The sequence below is a fragment of the Pongo pygmaeus genome, chromosome 19 (assembly GCF_028885625.2).
Source record: "Pongo pygmaeus isolate AG05252 chromosome 19, NHGRI_mPonPyg2-v2.0_pri, whole genome shotgun sequence".
Lineage (NCBI taxonomy): Eukaryota > Metazoa > Chordata > Mammalia > Primates > Hominidae > Pongo > Pongo pygmaeus.
The window spans coordinates 79567748-79587389 of NC_072392.2; the positions used below are offsets into that span (position 1 = coordinate 79567748).

A 19642-nucleotide genomic window follows, 5' to 3' on the forward strand; every position below is an offset into this window, starting at 1 on the left:
AATGAAATTCTGATGCAAGCTACAACACGGAAGAAACTTGAAAACAAGCTAAGCGACAGCAGCCAGACACATAAGGACAAACACTGTATGATTCCACTTACATGAGGTGTCTAGGTAAATTCATAGGGACAGAAAGTAGAACAGAGGTTGCCAGGGGTTCTGGAAGGGAGGGAGTGGGAAGTTACTGCTTAATAAGTACAGCGTTTGGGATGACGAAAACAGACGGTGGTGATGGTCGCACAGCATTGGAATGTACTTAATGCCACTGAATAGTACACTTTAAAATGGTTAAATAGCAAAATTAAAAAAATAAATAAAAGGAGGGGTGGTGCTTGCATCCCCAACCTTCAACTTCGCACCTAGAGCCCCTCTGCAGGACGAAATTCCAGAGCCCCAGGTCTAGTCTAATTCCCTCTTCCTCTATACGGGAAGATTGAAGCCCAGAGAGGTTTGTCATTTTCCGGGGTCACACAGCTGGCTGCCCGGGAGGTGGGAGGAGAACCCAGGGCTCACAATTCTTTTGCCCACCAGGCTTTTAACCTGGGGGTGATGAATGCACATTCTCAGAAGATTCTCTGGGGCTGGGCACAAAAAGGACCCACTTGGCTCCACATGGGTGGGGCTGTAGAAGGTGGACCCAGGGGCTGCGGCCCAGGGAAAGGCTCCCCTCCTCCCTCCGGTCTCAGGGTGCTCTCCAGGGCCAAGCCTCCCCCAGTCATGCCTTCTTTGCAGAAATGGGCCCTTTGCCCTTACTTTTCTCCGTGCGGAAATCTAACCATCTCTGCCAGCCTCAAAGGGAAGGCATCTTAAGACTCTGATCTGAAGATCTAGTGTCTCTTAAAATGACTGACATGGCTGCTGAGAGGGAGAGGAGGGAAGGTGAGGAGAAGGAGTCAGAAATCACCTCTCCTGTGGTCATTTTTCTCTCCCTGAGGTGGGGGCCACGGTGCTCCTGTCAACCCCACAACAGGCCAGGGCCAGGTGCTCCACCTGCTGGCTCCTGGGCAGTACTGGACAGAGGCCCAACCTGTTCCTGGGCCCAGAAGGGCTCCACCCTCCATGGAAACTTCTAGAAGGGAAAGGAAAGGTTTGAGGAAAGAGCAGGAAGTAAGGAACCAAGCGTTGGCTTTGGAACTCAGGCCTCTAAGTTCAGGTCAAGAAGCCGTTCAGGATTGGCAGATGTCAGGACAGGAAGCCTAGCCAGTTCAGGGGCATGTGTGCACGCCATGGGGCTGGGCCTGGTGGGCTCTGACGCACCCAACTCCTGGAGCTTCCGAGAAGCTTATGCCCATAGTGACGAGGCAATCACTGCTGCGGATGAGGGAGGCCACAGGCCTGGACTGGAGCCGCTCACCTGGCTGCTTGGCAGGAGGCTTGTGACAAAACCAGAAAAACCTAGCTCAGGATTCCAGCTGCCACTGTTCCTCGCCCTCCTGGAACACATGTGCACCCTGCGGGTACTGAACACAGGTCTGGACCTTCTCAACATTTCAGTGCAGGGCCAAGGAGCCCAAAGGGGCTCAGGTGGGGCTGTGTCCTGTGGCCCTGGGAGAGCGCCGAGGTGCCTCGGGGGTGCCTTTCATCAAAGAAGTGGGAGATGTCTCTGGGCCTTGCCATTAAGGGCTAGTTCATTCTCTCAATGGGGGGCAGGGGCCCTCTGGCTCACCTGCATCTCCAGCAGGGGTGGGAGCACCCTTGCCTATGTCTAGGACAGGAAGGGAAGGGTGAGGGTAGAGTGGGTGCGGGCCCTGAGCTGGGACCCGAGGTCTTGAGATAAAACCATGAAGGAGCAGCTGCCTGGGTTCTAAGCCCAGTGGGCTCCTGTCTTGATTTAGCCCCACCTGTCAAGACTGGGGCCTGGTGATTTGTGGGGTCAGTGGAAGTGCCTGTCCTTCAGAGAGCAGGTTAAAGTCTGGCCTTGGTAAACAAAGTCATTCACTGCCTATTCGCTCAACACGCACGAATTGAGTGATGACTCTCAGCCTGGCAGGGTTCCAGGTTCTGGGAACGTGGAGATGAATGAAGCCACACCTGAGGAGCACCCAGCCCAGGAGGCTGCTGTCAGTAACAGACCAACAAGCATTTCTTGAGCACCTACTAGGTCTGGGCACTGTGGGTGCCTTAAATGAGTGAGACATGGTCCCAAGGCACTTGTAACTTTCAGCCCCAGTAACCTCTGGGCCAGAGGGTGCATGGTCAGGGCAAGCGATCTCCAGGAACGGGGGCAAGTGGGTCCTCACTGCCTCTGGAGGGCTCCATGTGGAGCAGCTACTGAGCTGGAGAAGGATGGCTAGGGGCCCTCAGGTGGAGCCAGGTGGCAGGGGGACAGCCCCAGGCAAAGTGGCATGTCCCCCCAAGCCAGGGTCTAGGAGCCACACAGAGAAGCAGAAGAGGGGAAGCAGCTAGAAAGGGGCCCTGAGTGCCAGACATTATTCGGACAAACTAGCACCTTCCTTAGCTGGGCTTTGGAATACTGTCCTGTTAGTCATGTGCAAAACGAGACAAGAGGTGGGTGCTGGGAAAGCGGCTGGGAGGCGGGGTTGACGTGGATGCTAAGGAGACTCTGGGGCCTGGGGATCCATTGCAACCTCCCAGGGCCCAGCTCTCATTGTGCAGCTGGGCCAAGACCCATGTGTCTGGGTCACTGGGGTCTGTGGCAGGGGATGGGCCCGCTGGCCCTCTCAGGACAGTGGCTTCAGGAACAGACAGGAAGCTGTGAATAAGGACTGGTAGCTGTTTGATCCCATGAGAAACAGGAGGAAGGAGGAAAGTATGGCCAAGGTTTTGAGCCAGGATGACCAGGAAGATGGAGATGGTGTCCACCAAGATGGGAAGGTAAGAAGCAAAGCAGCTTTGGGAACAAGACGAGGAAGTGCGTGGGGCCAGAGGGACTTCCAGGCACCACGTAGCGACAGAGCTGGGCCCAAGAGGGGGACAGAAGCTAGAAATCCATCTGGGGATGCTTGTAAGGAGCTAAAAGTTGAATTATACTTTAGGCCCGATCTTGGCTGTGGGCACACGGGTGGGAGGACACTGAGCCTCATGGTGGGAGCAGTGATGCCATATGCCAAGGGGTGGAGACACCAGGGAGGGGGCTGGGGGCCGAGGGCCAGCCAGCCCAGCTTCAGGGCCTGAACCTCACACTAGGAGGCTGGGAATGTGGGCTCTCCCGAAACCTCAGCCCCTGCCCAGCCAACACTGGCAGCAGGCGCCCAGGTCTGGCTTGTGTTTTCCGTATTCCGGACGAGGTCCCCACGAGATGCACAGCCAACATACCTACACAGAGGGAGCCACTGTGCCCCTCCCTCCTCTGCGCTTTCCCCTTTTTGCTTTTCTTATGATGCATCCTAAGCCGTCAGTGCACAGCTGCCTTCCCTTGGCGACCCCTCTCTGACCACACAGTGGGACCTCCCAGCCCTAACCATGCTCCTGTTACAAGCTACAAAGCCAGCTCTTCCCTGTTGTCCTGGGATCCAGGTTCTGGGTCTGTCCCTCACGTTGCCTCGGCTTAACTCTGAGCCTTTGGGCTTTGGCCAGCCCTTCCTGGACCTGTCACCCTGCGTTGTGTCACTAATGTCACCGTGAGTGCAGCAGGAACAGAAAGGTGAGGTCTGGGGGTGACTGAGTGGAAGGGGATATCCCAGGCAGTGATCCACGCCATAGGAGAAAAACCCACGCACACGGAGAAAAGATAACCAAGTAAAAAGCTATTCCTTCCCCTTGGGCAGGAGCCCCCGAGGACGGGCCCCAGGAGCCCGGGAAACTCACTAGCCCTGCTGGCCAAATGACCACTTCTACATTCTGTGAGCGACTTTAGCAACTCCCTTCTGCCCGCAGCTTCTAAAGGTTCCCTTTCAGGGCCACGAGGAGCCTTCGGAGGAGGTGGCACAGCTCAGCTGCCAGGGACCACCTGAGAGCCCGAGAGGACCACGGTTCTGGGCAGCCGTGGGGAGAAGGAAAGGGTGTGGGCAGAAGCTCAAAGCCAAGGGTTTGGCCACAGACTATACCCCAGTCAGAGGAAAGAGGCTGCGGGCCCTGTGCTCTATCCCAGGGAGCCCTGTGGGATGTTTCTTTGGGGAGAAAAGGGAAGAGAGGGAAGGGGTGTGGAGGGCGGGGCAGTGCCTGGGCTGGAATGTTGCAGCTTCTGTTCTCCAAAGCAGCTCCCGGAGCGCCTGCCTGCGGCTCTGGCTGATCTGATAAGATGTGACAAGACGGCCTGAAAAATGTTGAAACCTGTAAAATGTTTAAACCTGTTTTTTGTTGTGTTGTGAGCATGAAGTGCTTTTTCTTTCTTTCTTACCACCCACCCCCCACCCCTTCATTTCACAGGAAAGTGAAGTTGATAAGCCTGGAAAAAGGGAGGAGGGTGGGAGACAGGGATTGTTGCCTTCAGCCAAATTGTGGTCCGGGGCATGGAGCAGTCTGGTGGGACCTGGGGAGGAGGAAAGAGAGTGGAAACAGGAGGGAAGAGGGGGCGAGAGGTGAGAGGAGTCAAAGGTGGAAGAAGGAGGAGGACAGGAGAAGCGGGGGAGGGAGGGGTCCTGCACCCCTGGCCTGCTCAGCAGCCCCAGCCCATCCTCCCCAGGACCAAACACAGTCCCCCACTTGGCATCCCAGAGGAACCCCAGGGCTGTGGGTCTCTTCTTTCAGGCAGGGGATTCACACACAGGGAAGGGCCTAGGCCCAGAGGGGTGTCCAGAGACGGGTAAAAGGCAGGGACCTCACTCTTCAGACCCCAGAGCGTCTCCCTGAGAGGCACCAAGCCCACAGGTTGGCACATGCTGCCTGGTGACCACAGAGGGAAGCAGCTCCCAAGGACACATGCTGAGAGCTGGGTCAGTTTCTCCACTTTGCTGCGCAGTTCAAGACTCACAGGTAAGCCCAGACACCCTGTGCTTGCTCATGTAGAGTCCCAGCCCTCTGCCTTCAGACACGCAAAGGGGTGCTGTGCTCTCTGTTACTGAGGACGTCATCAAGGCCCAGAGGCCTACTTGGGGTCACAGCATTTCTGCCTATCAGTTTTGGGTGATTGTCGTACAGCTCCCCCTAAATGTCTAGTCTTGCCAACTCAGGGGATGCTGAACATTCTAGAACATTCTAGAAACCCTGATGGGCCCAGGTGTCTCTGGGGTGCTCACCAGTACAGAGATAGATGTTCAATAAAGGCCATTTTTCTTTTCTTTTTTTTTTTTTTCTTTTGAGACAGGGTCTCACTCTGTCACACAGGCTGCAGTACAGTGGCACAATCACAGCTCACTGCAGCCTTGAACTACTTGGCTCAACCGATCCTCCCACCTCAGCCTCCTGAGTAGCTGAGACTACAGGCACATGCCACTATGCTCTGCTAAGTTTTTAAAATTTTTTCTAGAGATGAGGTCTTGCTATATTGCCCAGGCTGGGTTTCGAACTCCTGGGCCCCAGCAATCCTCCCACCTCAGCCTCTCCGAGTGCTGGGATTGCAGGCGTGAGCCACTGTGCCCAGCCAATAAAGACCTGTTGAAGAAAAGTCTCCACCTGTGAATGTTTTCTTGCTATTGGAGTAGGGTGGGGGTGGCGGGGTGGGGGGAGAACAAAAAGAGTGTCCTGGAAAGGCTTTAGGAGCATTCTGTAAATGGCCACGCATGTTAGTGATTCTATTACAGTGTTAGGTCACAAAATGTCAAAGCTAAGCGGGACCTTTGACATCACCTAGTTCAGCTCCTTGGGGGAATTAAGGCCCAGGGAAGCGATGTGCCTTCCCTGCTGATCCTCCTCTGGTTGGAGGCAGTGCAGAGAGCACAGCCCAGGCCTGCTGACTCCCAGCCAGAGCTTGTCTCCCTTATAGCACGCAGATTATTCTTGAAGTGCCCCAGACCTGACCATCTGAGGGCTGGGCCTCATTCAGTACCTGCATACTATGTGCCCAAGATGTATATGAGATATAGCCTCGGCCGGGCGCGGTGGCTCACGCCTGTATTCCCAGCACTTTGGGAGGTCAAGGCAGGCAGATCAACTGAAGTCAGGAGTTCGAGACCAGCCTGGCCAACATGGCAAAACGCCTGTCTCTACTAAAAATAGAAAAAAATAACCAGGCGTGGTGGCGGGCACCTGTAATCATAGCTACCCTGGAGGCTGAGACAGGAGAATCGCTTGAACCTGGGAGGAAGAGGTTGCAGTGAGCCGAAATTGTGCCACTACACTCCAGCCTGGGCGACAGAGTGAGACTCTGCCTCAGAAAAAAAAAAAAAAAGGTGTAGCCTCCACCCTCCTCAGTGACCCCACCTCAGTGCAGGTGACCAGTCAGTTGCAGAGTGTGAGAAGTCCCACTTGGGACTTCAAGGAATAGGGGTGCTGAGGGGAAGGAAGTGGGAGAAGGCAAAGAAGACCCCTTCAAAGAGGTGACATTCGAGCTGGGCCTTGAAGTTGAGCTCAGCTTGGCCAACTTTTCCTCCTGGAGCTTGGCCATCTGTTTCTTTGCCTCCCACTCCACTAAGTGGAATTCTAATTCAAACTTTTCCTAAGCCATGTTTGCATCTTTAGTTCATTTTAACCTTGTAATAATGCTTCTCCCCTTCCTGACGCCTATAAACCCTAAGTCAGTCTCCCGTTTTACAGGTTGGGAAATGAGAACCTTACAGAGTCAGGCTGCTGTTCTGAGAAGCCAAGTCTGCTGGTTCCCACACCAGGATTTTGCTGGGTCCCCACATTGCTATACCCTTCAAGCCAGTTCTGGTAAAAGACAAGACATAGCCTGCCCAGCCCTCTTGTTCACTTCTGACTCCAGACTCCTATTCATCCCTCAAGGTCCCATGTTTAAATCCCCTTTTAATGTCTCCAATTCAGATTGTTCCCTCTGGCCATTTCCCCAGCTCTTATACATCCCTCATGGGTAACCTTCAACGCACTCAAGTGAATTGTCGACCGACTCCACTGATGGTGAGTTTTTTGAGATGAGGGATTCTTTCACTCGTTTCCATATGGAATCTAGTCCCTGCTTCAGCAAGTGCAGTGGCCCTGCGAGGACCTCCCTGCGAGGACCTCCCTGCCTCCTTTCGCTGCACTCAGCAGCCCCACTGAGTGCCCAGTCCTTTCCTTCATCTCTCCCAGATCCCATAAGCTGTCTCCACGGCGAGCTGAGGGCAGGTGATGGCCATGGCCCTGCTGGCTCTCTGGGCCTTTTAACACAGCTGCTAGCTCCACAGTTTGGGAGTCCTTTGTTTGAATCTTAGAAGCAGCCCAGTGGGGAACACACAAAGCTGTGCTGCTTGGCTGGGAGCTCACTCTTAGAGCAGCTCCCCAGGGCTCCTCAGAGAGCCACCAGCCTGGTATGTGTCTTTATTCAATAAACATTCACGCTGGGCCAGGCCTTATGCTGGACACCGGGAGCACAGTGCATGGGGCACTCCTGGTCTTGCGAGGACTCTCAATTGAACCTGGAGCTGCCCTGAGGTAGCCCATTCTCCTCTTTATGGGGGCCCAGAGGCCACCCTCCCTGCCTCACACCTGACAGCACTGGCCACCAGGGCTGGCACCTACCTGGACTGTCCCACCCACTCCCTTATTCTATGCTCTTCAGAAAACCAAGGACAGTCCCCGACCAGCTGGCTACTGGGGTCAGGGATGCAGGCTATGCACTATGGCAGATCACTTGGGGTGGTTTTGAAAAATACAGACACCCAGGCTCCAACACCAGCGTGGCAGGATCAGAGCCTCTGGGGAGGAGTCCAGGAAACTGGATCATTAAAAGCCTCTGCCAGAAGTGTGACAGTAGAATGGTATGAGATGATGCAGCAGGAAGGCCCCAACCTTCCCTATGACGTTCTTTGGCCAAAGACGTTTAATCTGATCTAACCAAGCTTTGAGAGGTAACTTCTGGTTATCAGGGAACACAAGGGACAGAGGAACAAACCAAATGACACCATGGGGAAGCAACCGGACAAATTCAGAGCAGGGTTTGAACCCAGGGCCTTGCCAGCTGGAGTACTAAACCATGGCTGGGCACTTTGAGGCTACAGTGCACTGGACACTGCCCAGGGTTCCAGCTTGGACCTCCAGCTGGGCCTGGCCCTGGCCCTACAGCCGGCAGTGGCAGGTGAGCACGCAGGAGCCAGCTGCAGGGTTGGGAGGCCTCACAGGGGGTGCTGCGACCACACCCGGGTGCTCAGGGCAATGATTCCACTCTCTGCCTTTCAAGGTGGGTATTTCCACCACATTCCCAGGAGGGCTTCTTTGCGCCTCGTCCCCCCACGGCGCTGAGGACCGGCAGGTGAAGACAGCCCTGCCCAGCACCTGGACTTCCCCCGCTCTATTTAGGGAGGCCCCACCCAAGTTCAAAGAGCTGGCTGCCCCTCCCTCGCAGCCCCATTCTCCATCCCCAGGCGAGGCAGTCCAGAGCGAGCCTCAACATTTTCCTCTGCACCTCCTTCCCCCAACTTCATCAGTCCCTGCCACCCATTCCTCCGCAGGCTCCTTGCTTTAGCTCTGTCCTCTCCTTGCAACAGGCGCCTGGGTTTGCAAACACGCACTCAGCACCTGTTAGGAGCCGAATCTGGGTTCATTACAGACCCACGCAGGACTTCATTACGTATTCCAGCACTCAGCAGGGTGGGCCATTGGTTCTCGTCCCTGGCTGCATAGTAAGTGGCCCTGCTGAGCTTAGAAACAAGGCCGCCTGGGCCCCCTGCAGAGAAAGGGATTTAAGTGGTCTAGGTGCCTCCTCCCCTCTGTGGTATCCTCCCTCCCTCCCTCAAGGTTGAGAAGCACTGCCCTAGGTCACAGACAGGGCTGGGGACCTACCCACAGCCACACCCTGGGTCCACAGCTGGGGCTCCTGGGTCCTCTGCCCTCCCCTTGGGCCCCACCTCCTACTCCCAGTACCAGTCCCTCCTTTCCAAGTTGTTAGGATCAACCCGTCCCCTGTTTTCCAACCTCTGGTCTTGTCCACTTCCTCTCCCGAAGTAGCCCTCCCGCATCATCTCTCTCCTTGGTCTCTCAGCAAATCTCCACCTTCATGGCCGCAGAAGCAAAACTTTCCCGATCCAGCAGCCATGAAGAAGAAGCGTTTGGGCACGCCCCTCCATTTCCGTGGCAGAAATCAGACGCCAGCTACCGCGCTCGCATTTTATGTGCGTTCCAAAACACACGCTCACATACATCGGAAAAGGACAAGATAAAAGATGTGTTTCAAAAGAAACCTTTTCCTCCTGCAGCCTCATGCGTCATCTGGAGCCCTCTGCCCAGGCCTGACTCCTCGTTTCCTCTGGGGTTTTTCCTCTTTTCTTTTCCCTTCTTCCTGATTTCCCCTTAGCTTTCTTAGCTGTGCAGTGGGGTGTATCTGTTTGTGAGTAGGTGGAAGTTCTCTCTGCAAAGGTACAGGATGCTCACACTCTTTGGGTTCAAGGTAGCAAGCCTTTTCCCTACTGGGTTAGGGGCTCCACACCTTCCTTGGTTCTTGCCTGCAGCTACATTTCCCCCCACCCCAGGACTTCGCTTTCCTTACTCTTTTTTTTTTTTTTTTTCTGAGACAGAGTCTCGCCCTGTCACCCAGACTGTAGTGCAGTGGCGTGATCTCAGCTCACTGCAACCTCCGTCTTCCAGGTTCAAGCAATTCTCCTCCTGAGTAGCTGGGATTACAGACGAGGACCACCACACCTGGCTAATTTTTTTTGTATTTTTAGTAGAGACGGGGTTTCAACATGTTGGCCAGGCTGATCTCAAACTCCTGATCTCAAGTGATCCGTCCGCCTCAGCCTCCCAAAGTGCTGGGATTATAGACGTGAGCCACTGCGCCCGGCCTCCTCACTGTTTTCTGACCAGAAATGGTCCACTCTGCTCTGCAGAGCCTCACCTCCTCTCCCACTCCCTTCCCTCCCCTCACTGTGTACAACACCCTGTCGCTCCACCACGCCAGGCATGTCCTGGTAAGGGTGCTGGGGCACAGGGAGTTTCTGTAATTTCTGTCTGCATTCTACTTACATTCCTCACAAAAGTAGGAAGGCATTTCTTCTGGGGGAAACACACTTTATGCAGAAAATATAAAATCTCTCTCTCTGGCTGGCATGGTGGCTCATGCCTGTAATCTCAGCACTTCAGAATTTCGAGGCAGGGGGATCACCTGAGGCCAGGAGTTTGAGACCAGCCCGGGCAACACAGCGAGACCCTGTCTCCACAAAATACAGAAAAATTAGCTGGGCACACTTGTAGTCCCAACTACTGGGGAGACTGAGGCAGGAGGATCGCTTGAGCCCAGGAGTTCGAGGCTGTAGTAAGCCGTGATTGCACCACTGCACTCCAGCCTGGGCAACAGAGTGAGATCCTGTCTCTTAACAAAACAAAACAAAAAAACAACTCTCTCTTACACATACACAGAAATAGCGAACATTTAAAGTCAAAAAATTCTAATTCTCTACAAATGGGATGTGTGTTCAACACAAAAGGCAAAATGTCAATGCACATTTGCTCCAGTTAAGGTTCCCCTGGGAATCACCCTGGCCTAAGAGAAGGCTCAAATCACCATGGGTGGGAGGAGGTGTCCTCCAAACAGAGGGGGTGATGACATCATAGAGCACCTTTATGGGGACACTCAGGCTGTGAATGAAATAAAGAACGCTTTTATAGGTGGTTACCCATGATGAATAAGATAAGGTGGGGTACATTTATTTGGGTAGAGGGTGGCTAATAAGGTAGTGAAGAACTTCACCAATTTCCTCAACTCTGCTCTAAGTAAGGTAGTAAGAAGCCTATTTACTGGGGCACTCAGAGTGGCCATTTTATTATTTTTTGAGACAGAGTCTTGCTCTGTCACCCAGGCTGGAGTGCGATGGTGCCGTCTCAGTTCACTGCAACTTCTGCCTCCCAAGTTCAAGCGATTCTCCTGCCTCAACCTCCCGAGTAGCTGGGACTATAGGTGCATGCCACCACACCTGGCTAATTTTTGTATTTTTAGTAGAGACAGAGTTTCACTATGTTGACCAAGCTAGCCTCAAACTCCTGACCACGTGATCTGCCCACTTCTGCCTCCCAAAGTGCTGGGATTACAGGTGTGAGCCACCACGCCTGGCCAGTGGCCATTATTAATAATAATAGTTAACATTTATTGAGACCTGACTATGTGCCAGTTGCCATGTAAAGCACTTTACTTAGAATACATCCTTTAATTTGCCAAAGAACCCAATTTAACGGATGATGACATGGGCTCAGAGAAGCTAAGTGACTTGTCTAAAGTCACATAGCTAGGAAATGGTGGCACTGAGATGGCAAAAAAAGCAGTGAGGGCTGAGGGAGGTGGCTCACACCTGTAAACCCAGCACTTTGAGAGGCTGAGGCGGGAGGGTCACTTGAGCTCAGGTGTTCAAGACCAGCCTGGCCAAGAGAGCAAGACCTTGTTTCTACTAAAATTAAAAAAAAAAAAAAATTAGTTGGGCATGGTGGTGACCACCTGTAGTCCCAGCTACTTGAGAGGCTGAGTTGGGAGGAATGCTTGAGCCCAGGAGGTCGAGGCTGCAGTGAGCCAAGATTGAGCCATTTTACTCTAGCCTGGGCAACAGAGCGAGATCCTGTCTAAAAAAAAATGAGGGGAGACACTTACCAGGACTGGGTTTATAGGGAGCATGTTCATGGAAGGCTAAGGAGGAAGGGAAGGAAGCGCTCAGGTCCTGCTCTGCTGCTCCAGCTGCTGTCGGGGTTAACAACCCTGTAAATTCAAATTCTGGGCTCCCGCCTGTCAGTCTTTTTTCTTTCGAATGTTGGTGCGGATCTTCCGCACTGGAGGTCCATTTCTCTGTGTCTCAGACAAGGCTGGACCCACGCCCAAGGCATTGCAGGAGGAGAGGAGACCCCCGACCTGAGGGCTGGAGGCATTTGTGTGTGAGACAGGACGCAGAATTTCAGGGGACCAGAGAATTCAAGGTGGCAGAGGGTTAACAAGACCTCTCCCAAGACAACACGCCCAGCAGATGTTGACAAATGTGGGCAAGAGTTCCCGAGAGAAAGGCCAGGGTAGATGACACACGTTTCCAGCACCTTCCAATCTGCAAAGCATTTCCTCACACAGCTTCTCCATGAATCCTCTCAACAGCCCTGAGAGTAGAGATGCCGCCTCTACTTTACCAAGGACAGATTGCCATCAGCCAGGAAGTGGAGGTGGAGTTGGACCCCAAATCCCATGCTATCGCTGTTTTGCCACTCTGTCCAGACCCCACCCTCTGGAGATAACCAGTTTATTCCAGCAGAGTGCATTTATTCGGCACCTGCTGTGTGTTCTTCACTGAACTAGGCACAACGGGGACATAACCAAAACAGTGTCACACGGTGAAATCTAACAGGCAGGCCATGTTCATACAGAACAGCAGGAGGTTAGCAAGGGGACAGCCAGCTTATAAACTCTCTGGTGGGAGGGGCGCGGGGGACAGCAAGTGAAGGAGGACATAGAATAGGGGTGGGGGTGGATAAACCACAAGACCTCAGGGGACTGTGCCCTGAGAGAAAAGGAAGAGGATGGGCATTTCTGGGACACTGATGTCACATAAAACTCCAAAACCCAAGGGGCCAAGAAGGAAGGAGGCCAGGGCCTGAGGTCCTGCTGATGAGCTTCAATCTTACTAGCGGTGAAGAGGGGTCACCATCTATGGGGCTGAAAGAAGCCCAGGCCCTATATGCGGGCTGGAACCCCCGACAGGACCTGTCAGAGCTGGAAGGAGCCTTGGGGGTCGTCTGGCCCAGCTTGCATATTGTACAGGGCTCAGAACTAAGGCCATCTCACTGGGCTGAGGAGCCAAAGAACATAGTCAGCTCTGAGAAGGGCTCTTCAAGGCTCGGGCTCTCCTTTGTTTGCAGAACACACTGTACCACCGTGGAGAGGATAAAAATCTAAAATTCAGCACCTTAACCTATTCTCGCACCAGTCAAACTTTTAACAGTCCTATTGGTCTATAGATGCTTGGGAATTCCCTCCTTTCCCAGGTCGGGAAGATCTCGACCTCCTTCCACCAGCTTCCCAGGACTTTCTTTTCTGTCTTTCTTTCTTTCTTCTTTTTTTTTTTTTTTTTTACAGATTCTTGCTCTGTCATTCAAGCTGGAGTGCAGAGGTATGATTCCAGCTCACTGCAACCTCCACCTCCCAGGTTCAAGTGATTCTCGTGCCTCAGCTTCCTGAGTAGCTGGAATTATAGGCACCCACCACCATGCCTGGCTAATTTTTGTATTTTTAGTAGAGACGGGGTTTCACCATGTTGGCCAGGCTGGTCTTGAACTCCTGACCACAGGTGATCTGCCCGCCTCAGCCTCCCAAAGTGCTGGGATTACAGGTGTGAGCCACCATGCCAGGCCATTCCCAGGACATTTCTGAGACACCTGGTGGGAATTCTTACCTGCTTACCTCACCTGTGTCCCTCTGAGCCACCATTTCAGCCCTCATTTCCTGCCCTCAGGTGCTAAGGGAATTGTTCCCTACCAGGAATGAATCCCCAGCCTTGTCTGCTCCCCTATAAACACCTTCTGGAATGTGCATCCGAAACTTCCTACCCCACACCAGCGCGTTCAGCCCCTCTACCAGCGCCCCATGTCTCACTCCCCTGGTGTGGCCAGAACTGGGGATGGTGCAAGAATAAAGCCCTAGGCAGTGTGGAAAGCAGACAGCTGACCCTGTGACTTCTGGGGCTCCCCTCCGAGGTGGGGAAGAACAGAGGAGCCGGCCTCTGGGGTCTGAGAAGACCAGCCAGCCCGTGGGCAAAGGGACGACAGCAAATTCTCCTCCAGCGACCCTCAGCCCCGATGCCCTGTCTAACCCTCTCAGATCTGAAGCTGCGAGCCCTCAGGAACATGTGGCTACCTCTAACCCAGCTCACTTGCCTGGTTAAAAGCAACCACGGGTGTCCAGCCTGCAAACATTTCCCGGCACACAGGGCCCTGTGCAAGGGGCAGCGAGTGACGACACCAAGCCCAGTTCCAGGAGCGCCCTGCTGTTCTGCGGCACTGCTAGACTCACAAGCGATTCTGCCGCTGTGCAGTCTCAAAGCCAGCCCCACCCGGGGATCTTTGTCTTCCTGGGTCTATCATGAAGGTGCTGGTAATCCCCAGGCCTCTCAGATAACTCCTTCTCCTTCACTTGTGCACTCTTGCTCTCTGTCTCTCTCTGTCTCTGTCTCTCCCTTTCTCTCTCTCTCTCACACACACACGTGCATGCACACACACACACACATGCGCACACATGTTAAATTCCAACCCCTGCAGTACCATGGATTTCCATTTTGTTGAGATGAATAGAGGATTAAAAAAAAAAGAACTGATCAGGTTGTCGGCAGGGTAATTATCGGTAAAAAGAAACCGAGGAGCTGTCCCATCCGCAGGTGGTAGGTGGCACCCTCCACGCCTGCAGGCCAGGGCTTTGTGATCTGGCTGACCCCAATCCTGATCTTATTGCTGCCACCCATTACCATGTCTCCTTGGGAGGACTCAACTTCCTAATGAGAAAAACATCACCCACTTCAAAGAGGCTGTGTGGAGGAATAATTGAAATGATGTAGATAAAGTTCTTATCACAGTCCCTGGCACATAGTAGGTGCACAATAAATGTTGGTTGCCATTGTCATAGTGCTAATAAAGACCAGTGACATCTTCTATGCCAGACACTGTTTGTGTGCTTGCCGCATATTAACCCCATAATAATTCCGTAAGGAAGGTACGTTATCATCACCCCATCTCAGTGGGGAAACTGAGGCAGAGATTGGCCCACATTACCCAGGTAATTAGGGAAACATCTAGTCTGGCTCCAGAGGCTGAAGACTTAACCACAATGTTCTCCTGCCCCTCTCGGAAGGAGCTGGATGAGAGATCCCATCTGTATGTTCCACTTGGGGCACACAGAGAGGCAAGTGCAACTTGGTTCCTGCCCCACAGGGGCTCCCAGCCTCATTGGGTGACAGATCCTAAAAATGCAACTACAGGGGACCTAAGACGGGAGAATGATTCACCAGCCAGACAGCCCGGGTGTCCCCTGGTGCAAGATGAGCGGTGCCTGATCAGTCCTGGTTCCTGACTGCTGCATAGGAGAGGGGGCTCAGCTGGATGGCTGACTGATTGGCTGACTGCTTCATTCATTCATTCATTCATGAGTGCATTCATTCATTCCTTCAACTCAAGCCCTCCAGAAAGGGTGGTCTGGACTGAACTAGTTTACACGGGATGATTACAACAGAAGTCAGAGGACTCTCAGCTTGGTTACCGAGGAAAATAAGACCACAAAACCAAACTGACTGAAATAGGCAAGAGAATCTCCTCGATCCCATTTTCCAAATGGGTAATCATTGTTACTTGTTGGGGGAAAAGGGCTCCGAGGTTAAATATTTTTGGAATACAAGTTAAACAAATAAAAACAGGTCACACTGGCAGGGCCTCTTAGTGCTGTGACTATGCTAATGAGCTGCTAATATTCAAATGAGAACAGTAAACACCAAGAGGCTCCAAGTTGCCTGTGGTGATTCCTAAGTTTATTTGACTCCAGAAGCCTTTCTCAATAGGATTATGTGGGGCTGATGTTATAAGAAACACACTATGCGATGTCCTACTCTGGCCCAAAAGCTGTCTGGAAAAGCTGTTCCAAAAAGCTGGGAGAGAGCGGCAGTGAGGCTGGGAGGACTCCCAGGAAGATGGCAGCTCCAGGCTGGGTTTTGAAAAATCCTGGAAAGTTCAGGGCCAAGTGGAGGAGGGAAAGGAAAGAGTTTTCCAGTAGGGAATAGGGTCCTGAGAGAAAGATGGTGAAGGCCCAAGGCAGTGGAGTCCTCAGGAGTGGGCTTGCCTCAGGCAGGAAGGAGGGCCTTGGGCCATGGGAAAAACAATCTCAAAGATGACAGCGCAGATGGGCACAACCTCTTTGGAAAACAGTTTGGCATCATCTTGTAAAGCTCAACATTCACACACCCTGCAACCCAAAGTTCCATGCCTAGGCAGGTACCTCCATGAACACCTTTCCCTGCTGTGCACCGCGAGACGCACATCCATGGCCAGGAGACAAAATAGATAAACTGTATATTCTAAAGATGGACTATTATGCAACTGTGAGCATGTGAGAACTACAACCAGATCCAGGAACAGTTGAAACTTAGAAACACAATGCAGAGAGAGAAGAGCTCAACATAGAGGGCCACAGGCAGTATAACACCATTTTTATAATGCTAAAAATAAGCAAAATAAAACATTTCATTTAGGCATTATTACCTGGGAAAACCAGTTTTGTGTTTGTTTGTTTTTTGTTTTTTTGAGATGGGGTCTCGCTTGTCGCCCAGGCTGGAGTGCAGTGGCGTGATCCCGGCTCTCTGCAACGTCTGCCTCCTGGATTCAAACGATTCTCCTGCCTCAGCCTCCTGAGTAGCTGGGACCACAGGTGTGTGCCACCACGCCCAGCTAATTTTTGTATTTTTAGTAGAGATGGGGTTTCACCATGTTGGCCAGGCTGGTCTCGAACCCCTGACCTCAGGTGATCCTCCCGCCTCGGCCTCCCAAAGTGCTGGGATCACAGGCATGAGCCACTATGCCCAGCCAAAAGCCAGTATTTTTAAGTAATGGAATAAATATGTGAAATTCAGGATGTGGTCACATCTAGAGGGAGACGGGGAATGGGCTGAGGAGGACCCACTGATAGACACAATGGCCTAGTCACGGTCTGGTCCTTCAGGGATATGGTGAGGCTCAGGTTTTCATTCTGTTATAATATCTAATATATATGATTGCTCTCTTGTATATGTCAAGTATTGTGTAATGCAAATATTTTTGATCAGCTTGCAGGAGAACAGCTGGTATCTGCTTAGGCTTATGCCAGCCATACCATTGGCACATCAGCCCTTCTTCACCATGAATTCCTTCTCAGAGTTTAGCAGCCCTCTCTCGCCTAAAGGTTGGATGCACACAGTGACTGCCAGCCCTGGATCAGCCTGCATCCCACTCAGGCCTCCAGCACTTCCAGCCACACTCACTCACTGTGCTTAGCAGGGCTTACACAGCCAGTGCCTCAGCCATTAACTAGAGTGATATTAAACCTACACAGACCACTCCTTGGAACCCCATAAAAATCCCTGATAGGTCGGGCACGGTGGCTCACACCTGTAATCCCAGCACTTTGGGAGGCCAAGGAGGGTGGATCATGAGGTCAGGAGATTGAAACCATCCTGGCTAACATGGGGAAACCCCGTCTCTACTAAAAATACAAAAAATTGGCCAGGCATGGTGGTGCGCGCCTGTAGTCCCAGCACTTAGGAGTCTGAGGCAGGAGAATCGCTTGAGCCTGTGAGGCGGAGGTTGCAGTGAGCCAAGATCACACCACTGCACTCCAGCCTGGTGACAGAGCAAGACTCCGTCTCAAAAAAAAAAAAAAAAAAAAATCCCTGATAGCTAACCACATTTAATTCACCCTCCCCTTCCTGAGAACTGGAGGCCTTTGTGAGTATTCTGGCCGAACAGGATACCAGAACGCAAGGTCATGCCAGAGTCTGCGTTGCCTTTTGTCCACCAAGTCACAGACTTCTGCCACATGCCTCCCCACCTGCTTCTTTCTTCAGATAGGCTTATCGGTTGGGACAAACCAACATAAAGTGTGTGGGATTCCCTGAAGCCAGCCTTTTCTGTTTTGGAAGGAATTCAGATCTTTCTGCTCTAAAGAAGCCTGGCCTGGGAGAGAATATTTTTATAACCCTGCTACAGGCCTGGGAGAGAATACTTTTATAACCCTGCTACATTAGATGACCTGTAGAACATCTTTAATGACTCACCTTCAACTCAGTTTCTATTATTTCTACTTTTTTTTTTTTTTTCGAGATGGAGTCTCACTCTGTTGCCCAGGCTGGAGTGCAGTGGCATCATCTCAGCTAACTGCAACCTCCGCCTCCCAGGTTCAAGCGATTCTCCCACCTCAGCCTCCTGAGTAGCCGGGATTACAGGTGTGCACCACCATGCCCGGCTAATTTTTGTATTTTTAGTAGAGACAAAGTTTCACCATGTTGGCCAGGCTGGTCTCGAACTCCTGACCTCAAATGATCTGTCCGCCTTGGCCTCCCAAAATGTAGGGATTACAGGCGTGAGCCACTGCGCCTGGCCAGTTTCTTTCTATTATTTCATTTCAACCTCACAACTACCTTGAGATCATATTTTTTATCCCCATTATACAGAGGAAGAGACCGAGACTCAGGTTTTTAAGCAACCACCCAAAGCAAAGTTCTAGAGCTATGAAGTGGACATCTGGGATTTGCACCACAGGCGGTTCTGTCGCAGAGCCTACCCTCTTTCTGGAGTGCTATGTTGCCTCCCCACGCCAAGGTTAGACGCCTAGAGCCGGACTTCCTGGGAGATCGCAGAGCAAGGGGAGTACTGTCCCAGAGGGTGGGGACCAGCTGAGCCTGGACTGCAGCCTGCTTGGGAAGGAGTCTGATTCCTGGGCCAAGTACTAACAGAATTCCTATTTATTTGTTTATTGGAGATGGAGTCTCACTGTGTCGCCCAGGCTGGAGTGCAGTGGTGTGATCTCGGCTCACTGCAACCTCCGCCTCCCGGGTTCAAGCGATTCTCCTGCCTCAGCCTCCCAAGTAGCTGGGATTACAGGTGCCCACCACCACACCCAGCTAATTTTTGTATTTTTAGTAGAGACGGGGTTTCACCGTGTTGGTCAGGCTGGTCTCGAACTCCTGACCTCAGGTGATCCGCCCGCTTCGGCCTCCCAAAGTGCTGGGATTACAGATGTGAGCCACCATGCCTGGCCTAATAACAGAATTCCTAACTGTGCTCCTGCAACACTCAGGATGATGTGTGAGGCTCGCTAGTGATGCAGAGGCCTACAGAGCAGAATCCCTGCCTTCAGGGGCTGACTCTTACACTGGGGAGACAAGACAGATGCACATGAAGAGGTATCTGAGAATACAGGAAAATACACAACAAGTACCAGCTGGTCTTCCTGGCAGAGCATCACAGAGGCAGTGAGAATCCAGCTGCAGCAAGGAGACAAGAGTCTGGGACCAGCAGGTGACTCTCGACAGTGTCCTTTCATCCCACAACCTGTCTTTGAGGATCCACTGTGTGCCCTGTGCTATGTTTGGTGGTGTGGGTTGAAAGATGATAGAGATCTGGTCCTGCCCACAGGTGACTTACAGTCTAGTCCATGAAATAGATGTGCTCAGAAGGGCCTTTGCTGGGGCCGCGGTGCTGAGGGAAGGCTGCACAGAGGAAGTGATGGCTGAACTATGATTTCAAGACCGAACAGGAGTTTGTAGTCATCCCAAGAGAAGGTGGGGGGTAGCGCAGAGGCACGGAGAAGTGAGGTGTGCACAAGAACAACGCAGAATGTAACATGAAATTAATGTCAGCAAAATGTGTGGCTAACTCACTGAGTACACACCTGACCCTGTGCTAGTCTCACATGTGTTATATCCTTTCATCCTCACAATAGCCCTCATTATCCCCATTTTGCAGAGAGAAAACTGAGGCTCAGAGAGGTGAAGTCCACCCAGATAAAAAGGCAGAACCATCTAGAGTCCAGGACTGCTGTACCCAGGCCCACGTGCTTACCCATGTTGGGGTTGGGAGAGGAGTGGGTGCAGGGCGGCAGAGGCCAGGCTGAGGAGTGTACAACACAGTCATATCTGCTGCTGCTGCTCTCCTAATTAGACCGTTTAAAAATGACCAA

General features: G+C 52.4%; 1 protein-coding gene across 4 annotated transcripts in view; it reads right to left on the minus strand.

Annotated features, from left to right (window-relative positions):
• WNT3 (Wnt family member 3) overlaps positions 1–19642 on the minus strand; it is a 55893-nt gene that overhangs the window by 18947 nt on the left and 17304 nt on the right. Inside the window, exon 1 of one of the 4 annotated variants that reach the window (XM_054458864.2) lies at positions 9955–10489. The exons of the other annotated variants lie outside the window; for them this stretch is intronic. Coding sequence (XP_054314839.1) covers positions 9955–9956 — 2 coding nt within the window. The 5' untranslated portion in view covers positions 9957–10489. Of the gene's footprint in view, positions 1–9954; positions 10490–19642 lie in introns of those variants that run through there. 4 annotated transcript variants of the gene reach the window in all.